The 13,933-nt window shown below is 42.7% G+C and overlaps 1 protein-coding gene across 1 annotated transcript in view; it reads left to right on the top strand.

The window, feature by feature from the left end:
- The window catches only part of LRP5 (LDL receptor related protein 5), a 149,096-nt gene extending 141,669 nt beyond the window's left edge, over positions 1 to 7,427 (top strand). The window contains exons 21-23 of the mRNA XM_073563223.1: positions 2,994 to 3,136; positions 4,831 to 4,928; positions 6,469 to 7,427. Of these exons, the coding sequence (XP_073419324.1) occupies positions 2,994 to 3,136; positions 4,831 to 4,928; positions 6,469 to 6,730 (503 nt within the window). The 3' untranslated portion in view covers positions 6,731 to 7,427. The remainder of the gene's footprint in view (positions 1 to 2,993; positions 3,137 to 4,830; positions 4,929 to 6,468) is intronic.
- The last annotated feature ends 6,506 nt before the right edge of the window (positions 7,428 to 13,933 follow it).

Here is a 13,933-nt window from a genome sequence, read left to right on the forward strand (position 1 = left end):
CAACGATACCATTCAGTCCCTACGTTGGTGGTCACTAATTCCAAATCTGCGTAGGGGAGTTCCCTGGGTAAACCAGATCTCCCGAGTTCTAACCACGGATGCTAGCACCAGGGGCTGGGGAGCTCATATGGGGGATAGGTGGGTCCAGGGAATGTGGACACCGTCAGAACAGAAATTTTCCTCTAACCTTAAGGAGCTGTTAGCCGTGGAGCGGGCTGTAAGTGCTTTCCTTATGTCCCTACACGGCGAACACGTCAGAATATTCTCAGACAACCAGGTAACTGTAGCCTACATTAACCACCAGGGGGGAACTCGGTCCAGGCCCTTAATGGATGTGGCGAATCGTATCTTTCAGATCGCCAAGGTTCACCTTCTATCCCTTACAGCCCTCCATATAAAAGGAAAACAAAATTTAAAAGCTGATTTCCTAAGTCGCAACAGGCTCAAACAGGGATAGTGAGAATCAAAGAGGGCCATCTTCGGACAGATCATACACAGATGGGGACTCCCAGAAATAGATTTGTTCGCCAGCAGAAGGAACAGACAACTCCCTATGTTTTGGTCTCTGGATCCCAGAGAAAACCCGTATGCAGTGGACGCTCTCCTGATCCCGTGGAACTTCGACCTGGCGTATGCCTCCCCCCCCCCCCCCCCCCCCCCCACACTGAATCTGATTCCAATGGTACTGAGGAAGATCTGGGAGGACAGGGCTCACGTAAGCTTAGTAGCCCCATTCTGGCCCAGAAGGCCATGGTTTCCTTGGCTGAGGAAGATGTCTGTGTCCCAGCCATGGATTCTCCCAGAGCTCCCGGACCTTCTGTCCCTGGGTCCAGTGTATCACCCACGGGTTTCCAACTTACACCTAGCGGCGTGGAATTTGAGGGGGGAACTGCTAAGGGGGAGGGGGTTTTCCCGGGGGCAAGTCAACACCCTATTAAAAAGCTGGAAAGCCTCCACGACAAATATCTACACCAGAGTCTGGAGAAGATTCTTATCAGTCTCAGGGGCGGAGATTGGTCAGAAGATCCGCATTGACCAGATATTGGAATTTCTTCAGAAAGGGTTGGAGATGGGTCTAGCCACAAATACGCTTAGAGTCCAGGTTTCGGCTCTAGGGGCATTTTACAACTGCATTCTAGCAAACAATTACTGGGTGGCAAGGTTCATTAAAGCAGCAGCGAGATCCAGACCCATCATTAAACATAAGCTGGTTCCATGGGACCTCAGTTTAGTTTTATCAGCTCTAACAGAACTCCCCTTTGAGACTATTGATTCTATCCCCATAAAAACCCTTTCCTTCAAGACTGCCCTGTTGGTTGCCCTAACGTCAGCCAGAAGGGTTAGTGATCTACAAGCCCTCTCTAGGATACCTCCATACACCCAGTTTGGAGAAGATAGGGTCACTTTAAAGCCAGACCCCTTGTATTTGCCCAAGGTGGCCTCAAAGTTCCACAGACTACAGGAAATAGTCCTCCCATCTTTCTGCCCGAAACCCACTAACCTGACCGAGCAGAAGCTCCATTCCCTAGATGTAAGATGGTGCCTCCATAGTTACATTTCGGCCACAGAACCATGGAAAAGGGACAATGCCCGATTTGTATCTTTTCAGGGAGCTAGGAAAGGACTTAGAGTGTCCAAAAACACCCTAGCTTGGTGGATTAGGGAGGCGATTTCTTTTGCTTATTCAGCAGGTGGGCTGGAGATTCCGGAAGGCATAAGGGCACACTCTACTCGGGCCGTGGCAACATCCTGGGCAGAGAGATCGGAAGTATCCATCTAGGACATATGTAAGGCAGCCACATGGTCCTCTCCATCCACGTTTTTTAACCACTATAGATTGGATTTAGGCAGCTGCGCCGACCTCACGTTTGGGAGAAAGGTGCTTGAGGCAGCTATCCCTTCCTAAGTTCTCTTCTTCTCTGTAAATCTCTCGTGGTGCTGTCATAGCGACTGAATAAATGCTCAGCTACTTACCGGTAGCGGTGTTTTTCAGGAGCCCATGACAGCACCTTTACATTCCCTCCCTCTACTCTCACGTCTTGGATCAGCACCATTTCTTTCAGTTAAACGTTAGTCACAGGGTTGAAAAATATTTACTTTGACTGTGTATATATGAATTGCTACTAACCAGGGAGGTCCTCTCATGCTCTGTAATCCAACTGAGGTGGGAGAGAGGGCCGCCCTTTTTAGGTCTGTAAGTTTCCTGTCCCCGAAGGGCGGATCCCCTCTCTCGTGGTGCTGTCATGGGCTCCTGAAAAACACCGCTACCAGTAAGTAGCTGAGCATTTTTTTTCTATTACTTAGCTTTCTGACCACCACTGCGGTTCAGCTGTTTGGCAAAATAGGCACAGTGCTTACAAGCTCTTTCCAATAGAGCTTGTAAGCCCTGCATTGAAGCTGTTTGGAATCGCGAGAGCATTTAGTTAGTTCTAGATTCCAGGCAGCTTCTGTGCTCTTGAGCTCCACTTGTGTCCAGTGCGTGGTCCTACTCATTGTCGACAACTCTCTTCGTAGGCTTAGGTGTAAGGAAGGCTGTCATTCATAAAGTGGAAACACCCACTGGACACCTAAGCACAAGGATGGAAAAATATGTTTCCATGTTTATGCAACATTCCAAACGATGGCCAGCACTGCACTCGCATCTTAAAAGAATTGCTCTTTTGATCCACTAGTATAAAAGGCAGAAAAGAAATCTCCGCTGCGCTCCTAAGCAACATGTTTCAGACCTACATGGTCAAGGCTAGCTTGACAAAGGACCATGCAGGTCTGAAACATGTTGCTTGGGAGTGCAGCGGAGATTTCTTTTCTGCCTTTTTAAATTTTTGTGCCATTTTATACTACTGGATCAATAATACAATTCTTTTACGATGATGTGGGTGCCGGCTAACGTTTGCACTGTAGCCATTACTGGAGTATTTTTTTTGCTGTGTACCTAGACAGCTGAGATGATATCTAATTTTTCACATTTTAATGTTCATGCTTTCTCTGCTCAGGGATACCGTGCGGGAAGCAAATGATCAGCTCCATGAGTATAATAGGGGGCGGAAGTAGCGGCGCTCCCCTTTATGACCGGAATCACGTGACTGGAGCTTCTTCCAGTAGCTCTTCAAGCACCAAGGCCACACTCTACCCACAGGTGAGCGTCCTCCAAAACCAGAAACCCTGGAAGCACAATATTCCTTGACTTCTGAAAGCCGCTAGTTAGAAATTTGAAGTTATTGATAATTTTTGGTGTCCGCTGTTATTTCGTGCTTGTGCATCTCGAATGCGCCACATGTTGAAAACAAAAGCAGACATGGTAATCTGGCTCGTTCAGGGAAATAATACTTTACTAATATACAGATGGCCAACACCCTCACCTAGTAAGCATGGCACCCAGGCATGGGCCCTTGTTCAAATTTGGCCCGGTAAGTAAAGATTAGCAATTTGGGTATTGTGAATCAAATGTTCCTTATTAATACCAATATGGGGTATAGTCACTTTTTAGTGTGCTTTTTTTTTTTTTAGGGAGGCGTGGTGCTTTTAGCAGTCGGCTTGACTTTAGATTTTGTGAGATTACGGTATTGCATTATATAGAGAATTTGTGCCAAGATAGCCCCATTGCTGCTTCGTTGTCGATGGTAGACTCTGTTTATGTGAGCTGGCAACTGCGCCACTTTAATGTCCTCAGAATTTGACTGTGGCATCTAAATGGTTGACAGCAGGGATCCGTGCATAGTTCTAGGCTCTGCGGCTCAACCCCACACTTGTGAAATCCAGTTTGTCCTTTTGTGCTATGAGGGGGGGTTAAACAAATATAAAGTTCTTTAAAACGCACAACTGTATTGTACCTATTATGGACTACTGCACGTGTGACTTGTTTCAAGATGGTGAGCCTCTTTGTTTTGGCTTGTTATTCACTGCATATAACACTCCTACATCCATTACCACCTAAAGAAGCGGAGCCTGCCGGCGAAACGCGTGAGTACCAATCCTATCCACATTAACACTGCCTTTGTGCTATATGTAGCTGCTCTTCCGTGCATTGCCTGCATCTTCTTTGGATTTTTTTCCTGGCTACGTCTGAGCAAACTTTGCTGTGTTCATGGTTTGGGTGCTGCATATGTACTTGTAAAGGAACTCTAGATTGTCACTGGTTTATACATTCTTGTTGCGTTTCAGGGCAAGCTTAATTTGAGTAGTATTGTTGAATGGGCAGCTGCAGGGAATATGCCTGTGATCCATGGCTAGTTGGTGAGGTTTTGAACACATGTTCTATATGTTGTTGCCCAATTGTGTATATTTAATAAAGGGTGAATTGTTCGTTTTGTGTTTTTTTTAAAGAATTCTTTTTTTGTTAGTGCCTATACATGTGTACGACCTGTCACTGAGCAGTATTTCTATGTCAGCTGCTTGAGTGATATAACACTAGGTGGTCTTTATGATATTGGCTAAAGAAGCCGTTCGGCTGCCCAGCGATGATATCAACACCATCTAAACAAGAGCAGCCGATGGGACAGCTGGAGAATGCCAGGACTGTGTGATGGCTACGACAACTACTGCACTATATCGAGGTCATTGCACAAGGAGCTCAATAAAAGAACATCACAAATCTTAACCTCGAAAAGTTCCTTCACTTATTCGAGGAGAAATGTAAAATTCTAGAGATAGATTGCAATGATCATAATATAGTAATGACGAGAAATCTGTGCCTAAAAAGGTCCACCTCTGAGGATCGGGGAGCAATGCACAATGTACCAAGATGGACGGACAGACAAACTGAATTGCAATATTTAGTTTTGGTCACTACTCTCATTAAACTGTTGACAACAACTTGCTTTTTTATTGCAGATTTTAAACCCGCCTCCATCACCAGCTACGGATCGCTCCTTATACAATACGGAGGTGTTCTACTCTTCTAATAGTCCATCCACTACCAGATCTTACAGGTAACCATAGTTTATTTTAGATAAAGCTACACTAGTGTTGATGAGAGAAGCGGTATGATTGACCGGAGCTAGATGAGGGACAGTCCCCTTGACTGCCGAGTGGGTGGAGCTAGATGAGGAACAGTCCCCTTGACTGCCGAGTGGGCGGAGCTAGATGAGGAACAGTCCCCTTGACTGCCGAGTGGGTGGAGCTAGATGAGGAACAGTCCCCTTGACTGCCGAGTGGGTGGAGCTAGATGAGGAACAGTCCCCTTGACTGCCGAGTGGGCGGAGCTAGATGAGGAACAGTCCCCTTGACTGCCGAGTGGGCGGAGCTAGATGAGGAACAGTCCCCTTGACTGCCGAGTGGGCGGAGCTAGATGAGGAACAGTCCCCTTGACTGCCGAGTGGGCGGAGCTAGATGAGGAACAGTCCCCTTGACCGCCGAGTGGGCGGAGCTAGATGAGGAACAGTCCCCTTGACCACCTACCCCCATTTTTATTTTTTCTCTGGAATGTACCTGCTTTTCATAGTAAAGCATGAAGAGTTTTGTGGTTTCTTTCTGGAAGGCAGATTTTTACTAAACTTTCAGAAAGAGCAGTATTCTTCTCCATGGGATATGTCTTGCATCGCTGCTCAGATGCATCCAAGTGAACGAGGCCACGAAAGATATTTCATTCTCAAGAATAAAAAGCATAGGTTTTCCTAATATTCTACAACATCCCAAAATATTTCTTGCAATTATTTAGAGGGGTTAATACAATGTTCATTTTCTATATTTTAGTGGCAGAAAAATGTATTACTATATAACGTACTGAAAAAAAAAAAACTACTCAGGTTGTCCTACTCCATCACCTCATCTAGCCCCACTTCTTCCAATTCCACTTTCATTGTGAAAATGTCCGTGTCGTGCAAGTGGTGAAGGGGTTTGGGCGACACGTTCAGTTCATTAGGTAAGGCAGCCGCCAACTTCCCATCACTGGTGTTTCAGAAACCGAGAAGGGGGGATGACTTATTTAAGTCAGAATTGGAGGAAAACCTGAAGTGAGGTGCGAAAATTGGAGACAACTGTGTTGATTTGATAAAAGTATATTATTGTGCACGGATAAAGCGGCTTTGTTTGAAGTGATACTATTATAATGAAGTCACCATGAAGAATTTTTGCTTTGAGTTCACTTTGCAGGATTGAAAAACCTTACTCACTAAATAGTTCTAGAAATGCCGAGCCTAAAAGTCCCCTTAAACGTTAGTCAGTGCTGTAGACTTATCTGACCAATATGTTTGAGGGGGCCTCTCAAAACTCCCGACAGATGATGTTGGGGAAGAGAAGGAACAGGCATTGTTGGAATTTCTATGCCTGATCCTTTTGTTTTCTGGGGGAATAAGCCGATGCCAGAGTAGTCTGACAGCGGCTTTCTCCTCCCTCCAGTAGGCTGTACACTTTTATGGGGAAGTTGGGAGCAGAAGCTGTTGGCCGAGGAGCTAACTCGTTTCCATCAAGCTTTTTCTTCTAGTGCCAAAAAGATTACCTACTTTATATATATATTTTTTTTGTTTGCAGGCCTTATCTCATCCGAGGAATAGTTCCTCCGACAACACCGTGCAGCACTGACGTTTGCGACAGCGACTACACCACAAGCAGATGGAAAGCCAACAAATATTACATAGATTTAAATTCGGATTCCGACCCGTATCCTCCTCCGCCAACTCCGAGGAGTCAGTACATGTCGGCCGAGGAGAGCTGCCCCCCGTCCCCTACCACAGAAAGAAGCTACTTCCATCTCTACCCACCTCCCCCCTCACCGTGTACAGACTCTTCATGACCCAAGCTGAAGGATTCTGCCCCTTCAATATTGTAAATAATTTAAATATGAACGAAAAGAACAAATATATAAATATATATATTTTATGATGTTAAAAGATAATTTGGATTGATGTTTTTTTAAGAAAACAAAAAAAAAAATCTAAAAAAAAAAATTAAATGTGAATATAAAAAAGGGGAGGGAAGGGACTGTGAAAAATGTACAGCGGATAAATATTTATATATATTTTTTTCTATTTAACTGCCATGTTTCTTATACGATCTACGGAATGATTTGTAGAAGACATGCCTTTTTCTATCTGGTGCTAAACTGGGATAAAAGTACCACCATGTTATTAGTATCAGTAGCTACATTGTGCATGAAAGGTAGATACTTCCAAATAGAAATGTAGTATAGTTCTTCTGTTTAGCTGTATTGCTAACCCCATGTGCAGGGCATTGCAGCAGCTTAGGTATCCATAGTTACGGCCACTAACTCACTATAAGAGTGGCCGTACCTATGGATACCTAAGCTACTGCACCTCCCTGTACATGGAGTCAGTGACATGGCTAATCAGAAGAACTATAGTACATTTCTAATTGGAAGTATTAGCTACTATCATTACACCTACCATATATTGTGATAGGATCTTGGCGATGGGGGAATACCCCTCTAAGTATATGAAGATGCCAATCTTGGTCATTAAATTATAATCCTTTTTAACATTTTATTTCTATAGCCCCTGAACTGTATGAGGTTTTTTTTTTTTTTTTTCAGTGCTTTTAAGGAAAAAAAACCTTAAGGAAAAACAAAGCTGACAATTGCATTTTCAAAATTTCTATAAAGTAAATAGAATAAAGCCAACCCAACCCATATACCAGTTCGTAAAAAAACAAAAAACGCAGCACATCCTACAAAATTTATAGAAGATTCCACAAACTGATGCATTGTATGAAAAGGAATTCATGTTTCTTGGTAGGCGGTGAATATTCTACAAACTTTGGTCTGGACTACAGAAGCACAAAAAAGATTCCCACAATAGTCCAGGTGCCACGCTGATGGTCCGAGCCGCCTACTACTGCCTCTGTCCCTCCTCTGGATAGTAGACCTAAGTGAAGTCATACGTTACACAATGATGTCACACTGGAACTACAATCTTAGAAGACATGCCGGCAAGCTTCAAGACCTTCGCAAGGCTCCGGTCCCATGGACTGGGTTACTGCACATGTTTTTGCACTCTTCTAGACTAAACACCAACTCCCTAGAAGGACCTTGTAATGTGGCAACCCTAGAATGTAGGAATGGATCCTTACTGCTCACAGTTCTTGGCTCGTGATGATTGACCGTGCTTGGATAAGGTGTTATCTGAGCATGCTTGGGTGCTAAGAGTGTCTTTGAAGTGCTCGAATACTATGTTCGAGTCCCCGCGGCTGCATGTCTCGTGGCTGTTCGACAGCTGAAACACATGCAGGGATTTCCTGACAATCAGGAAATCTCTACTGTACATGTGTTGCCGCTGTTGACCAGCCACGAGACATGCAGCCGCGGGGACTCGAACATAGTATTCGAGCACTTCAAAGACACTGTTAGCACCCAAGCATGCTCAGATAACACCTTATCCAAGCACTTTCGCACATCACTACTCTTGTCCCAAGTAGAAAAATTACGAGCTAAATATAAATCCCAAATTTTACAACTTGATTTTTTTTTTCTTGGTATTTTTTTCTAGAAGTTGTTCAGACACTGAGGGGCATTTCACTAGGCGAGGTCAGCAATGTCTGGTCGACTAGGGTCCAACTGTTGTGATTCTGGCCTATTAGTAGATGTGTGTGACCGTTGCGCTAGGAAAGGGTCGAGCACAATGTCCTCAGTTCCTGCCGTCAGCAGAGGTCACATCAGTCGGACTAACACCTGTCTGACATTGACGGCATGTAGCATAGTGATGCCACCAATGCCCGTCTTGAATTAGCACCCTTAAAGTGTTTCTATTGGTATAATTTTTATTTTATAAATCAATAGTACTCATAAAAATAAGAAACTTTGTAATATATCTTATCAGAGAAATCCGCTTCTTTCTCCTCCTGGACTGAAGTTTCACTTTCAATTCATGGGTAAAATCTGTATTCAGTGAAGACAGATTAGGAGAAAGAAGCAAATTTCTCTGATAAGATATATTAAAAGCTTTCTTATTTTCATGTGTACTATTGATTTATGAAATAAAATTTACCTGCTGCGTTTACTCTTTAAATGTTACTTTGAATGATTTAGGTGCTTTCGATAAATGATTTTTTTATTTTTAGATTTCCAACTTGTTTTTTATCCAGTTCATATTATGTTGATTTTTAGATTTTTTTTGTATTTTTTTTTATACTGGACTGAATACATGGCAACTAATTAGCAAGCTAAACTCCATTAATCAATAATCGCTAGCCTAAAGACAAACAGAAGATTGTCACGCTTTAGCCATTTTTCTGGTATTTTTTTCTTCCTCTCAGCCAGTATCAGGATGTGACAGCTGACACCAACCTATATATCTAATGTCTAAGGCCATCAAATAAACATTCTGCCAGTATATAAAGAATGAAGAATTTGGCTTCATTATTTTCATAACGTGTAAATATCAGATTCCATTTTTTTTATGGAGAATAATATGGTTCAGTTACTAATTAACGCCAGTGTAAATTTTAGGTGGATTTTTATACTCTATAGAATGTAAATTAAGACACTGCCTTCAATCGAAAGCTTAGTCTTCATAGAGCAAGATATACTCATAATGGCTTTTTTTTATCTTCAGGTAGGAGGTCACCACAGACCATCAAGCATATTCCACCTATATATATGCAGCATTGGGGGAAAAAAAAGTTTTTGGCTATATGTTGGCAAAGGAAAGCGTATAGACACGTTGATGACTGTGCAAAATGGATGAGCAACTGATGACATGATCGTTGCCTAACAACTGATGACATGATCGTTGCCTAACCAGTCATCAGCAAATTTTGACCAGTCCGATTGCCACTTTAAGGCTACGTTCCCACGATGCGCGTTTGAGTCAGTTACTTAATTTTTTTTCAAAACTACACAGGAGTAAGAAAACCTCCCCAAAATCTCATTGTTGGAACAATTTTCCTTGTAAAACTATTTCCTTCCTCGGTGCAAGAAAGTGTGTTTCATCATAAAATGACTGATCAAACCAAGCTTTTTTTTTTTTTAAAGCACGGCCAAGAATTCAACACACTTGTTATCCATTCATCTCCCTCCTTTGCTGACTAAATACTGTAGTTGTTAAGGTAGGATGGAGATTGTGCACCTTCCCAACTACTTATTTTTCGTTTGAGCTGCTCATCTTCAAACAAGAGTGCACTGAGCGCCTGAGCTTGGTTTGATCAGTCATTTAGTGATAAACTATTTTAAACAAGTATCAGTCCTTTATTTTTATTAATATGGAGAAAACAAGTTCTAAAACGTATAACCTTCTCTTTACCCAAATCCTCTTCCTTCTCCTGGATGAACTTGAGGGGCATGCCTTTTTTTGTTTTTCATCCAGACTATGTAATTATGTTAGATCTTGGATATGTAGCTTCAGTGCAGCTTTCTATTTACCAAGTGTCTATGTTGAATTGCTAATGTAACACTTCTTATGGCACTCCATAATATGTATGATTTTGTATAGTACAATACTACATTTCACTGATATATTGAGATTAAAATAATTTATTTTGATTGTGACCTACAGTATTTTGTTGTATTTGTCGATAGTTATTCTTTTGGAATTACTTAAAGGGTTATTTTGCGCTCAAGCCTGCAGTAACGCCGTGAATCCCTACTGTGCGCACACTATCAAGATTCTTTAATTCTGGGAGCAGGCACAGCAAATTTGGGATTTGCATACTTTCCGGCCACATTCAGACTAGACTATTCCAGTCTTTCTCCATTCATTTGTATTCAGCAAGGTCGTGCACGACTAGTCTGCATGTATGTGTATCCCATATTTGCAGTTATACACCAGCCCGCTGCTGGCACTGGAGAATTCTGATGGCACGCACACTACATACAATAATGATTCACCAGTGTGCAGTCTTGTACTCCAAAGCCTGGACAAACCCTTAAAGTAAATATTGTACACGTCATTTCACCCCTGCTATGTTATACAAATTGAGAACTTTGCTCAGATTGCTCAATAGTTTGCATGAATATAAAAAAGCTATGTTCTCAATTTGTATAAAATAGCAGGGGTGAAATGAAGTTTACAATAATTGCTTTAAAGGGATTGTCCAGGCTTGGGGTACACTAAGTATGCTCTCACTCTGAGACTGCAGACTTGTGAATCATTACAACATGTAGTGTACATGCCATCAGAATTCTCCAGTACCAGCAGCGGGCTGGCGTGTAAATGCAAGTATGGGATTTACATACATACGGTCACATGCCGACTAGACGCGCACAGTGTTGCTGAATACAAACTAATTGAGAGAGCTGACACGTCTAGTCTGAAGGTGGCTGGAAAGTATGCAAATCGCAATGCACTGTTGGAAAATAAATAGTGGTCAAATTACCCAAGTATGTCATCCATGTCTAAATCATCCATAAAAGTAAAATTTTACCTCTTAAAGAGGTCCTTTCACTGTATTATTTATTTATTTTTTTTGCTGAGCTCCAATTGTCGCAGCTCCCCGGATTGTAAAACAAATTTTCTTTTTGTTGTGTGCCCCTCAGTTCCGAAGAGACGCTCTCCAATAATAATGGTGCAAATGTTCCCTTCCAGCATCTGGGTGTATACTGCAGAACTTTTGTGGGCGGAGCACTGTTTGAATTAGCCAACAGCAGACGAGAAAAAGAAAACGCCCACAGAGAAGTTCTGTAGTACATGCCTAGTTGCTTGTGAAGGGGAAACTGCATCTCGCTTTACCATGGGGCATAACTTTGGAATTGAGTGACACAGAAGAAAAGGAAAAAAAACATTCCAGAATCAATGGATCAGGACGAATTTGAAGACTCAGTTTAAACTTAAAAAAAATCCAGTGAAAGGTCCCCTTTAAATGAGGTGCTGAAGAAGTGGAAAAGTGCTGAGAGTGATGTCTATCCAGTGTTGTTTATTAAAAGTTAAGATATATAAACTCAATGAGATCAGATAAGACGACGATTCTGGTAGACCAAAAAAGTCACAGAAAAGTAATTGCCACTAATTAATACCAATTGCAACTACACAGCTTGAACATTTGAACCAGATCAGACATCTTATTATTTTGCCATGTATAGTAACCTTGGCCTAAAATCCATTTGTATAAACAATAGTAAGTTTAAAAGGGAACCAATCAGATATATTTATGCTTCCTGAACGAGGGACAGCAGGCTACATTATTGCGGCCATATAAAACATACTTTGAAAAACTGTCCAGGGACTATGGGTCTTGGATGATGACACTTCCTACTCGGCTTAGACTGACAGGTCACTACCTGTGTGCGTGTTTAGGGAGAAACCCTACCAGCTGCCAAGTGTCTGCCCGAGACACACCGTCCCTGGAAGGCTTTTCAAAGTATGCTTTTTCTAAACATTGGCAGCTGCTATAGCGTAGCCAGACTCTAATTCATGATGCCCGTGGATCGGGCAGCATGGATCATCTCAAAATGTTAATTAGCCGTATAAAAAGTGCAGCAGACGTAATCACAACATATATTATACATATACAATGCAGTATATAAATACACTATATATCCCTGACTGGGGGTTATTGCCCACATTAAGTAGCAAAATACATGCCCCAGTGATGGTCAGGACAGAGGAGATGTGCAAATATAATTTTACATCAAAGCTACTACTGTAACTGCTGAGACAAACTGGCTCCAACACCAGCAGTTACTTCCTCAGGTGGCAAAAATCAATATCAACTGTCACCTTTTAAGGAGCACATATGTAGAAGTTTGTTTCCTTCGAATTAAAAGTGGGAGAAAATGGCAGTTCATCAGGTTCAAGGAGGCCTTATGCTTGAAGCACCATTAATCTTTGTAGCCTATAAGACATTCTACAAGCAGGACAGCACCAAATGCAACATCCTGGTGGTCTACGAGTTTCCCTAAAAAGTAGCGGACTCATTGCCTCATCTCTATATTTGTAAAGTGGAAATGAGTCTCTCTTATTACTAAAGGGTGGTAGCAACACAATGCTGAGGAAAGTTTACTTGCAAATACCCCTAAGACAAACCAGTGGCCTCCTTATATATCAGACCTTCCAGACCGCTTTCCTATCAAAAACTCAGTCAGTCAATCTCCTACGCCAAGTGTCCTCAACCTTTGTCACGGGAGACCCATTAAGTTCGCAGTTGTCTGCCAGCTTGGAGCTTTAGGACCAGGTCTACCAAACAGCTGTGAAGAGGTGGTCTCCAGATGGGTACTTGTGAGTAGCCCCGCACAGTAGAGCATATGTGGATGCACATGTACTGGCACGGGGCAAAGGGGATAAATATGGTGGGCTGAAGTTAGGATGACACTGCAAATTAGAAGGTTGTTTGATTGCGATTGTGGAGTAAGAGTGATTGATTTGAGACTACTCAATGGTGGGAATGTGTTGCCTTGGTGTGATTTTTGGCAGAACATTTTTTTCCTACTACAGATCCTCTCCTCCTTTGGCATCAAAGACCTCGCCCTATCCTGGATCTCATACCTTTCCAACCGCACATTCAGCGTCTCCCACTCCCACACTACCTCCTCATCCCACCCTCTCTCTGTTGGTCCCCCAAGGCTCTGTTGTAGGACCTCTACTCTTCTCAATCTATACACTTGGTCTGGGGCAACTCAAAGTCCCACGGATTCCAGTACCACTTTTATGCTGATGACACTCAGATCTACCTCTCTGGCCCAGACGTCACCTCTCTGCTGTCCAGAATCCCGGAGTGTATCAGCCATATCCTCCTTCTCCTCTTGCTTCCTTAAGCTCAATGTGGACAAATCTGAAGTCATCATCTTTCCTCCATCTCAGATCTTCCTTACCCGACCTAGCTATAACAATTAATGACATCACGCTTTCCCCAGTACCGGAAGTCCGCTGCTTCGGAGTAACCTTTTACTCTGCCCTGTCCTTCAAACCGCACATCCAAGCTCTTTTACCTCCTGTCGCCTCCAGCTCAAAAATATTTCCAGAATCCGTCCTTTCCTCAACCCTCATTGTACTAAAATGGTTGAGCATGCCCTCGTGATCTCCCGCCTCCGACTACTGCAACATCTTTTTCT

This window comes from Dendrobates tinctorius, unplaced genomic scaffold (genome assembly GCF_039654945.1).
Source record: "Dendrobates tinctorius isolate UK_male_01 unplaced genomic scaffold, ASM3965494v1 ptg000384l, whole genome shotgun sequence".
Taxonomy (NCBI): domain Eukaryota; kingdom Metazoa; phylum Chordata; class Amphibia; order Anura; family Dendrobatidae; genus Dendrobates; species Dendrobates tinctorius.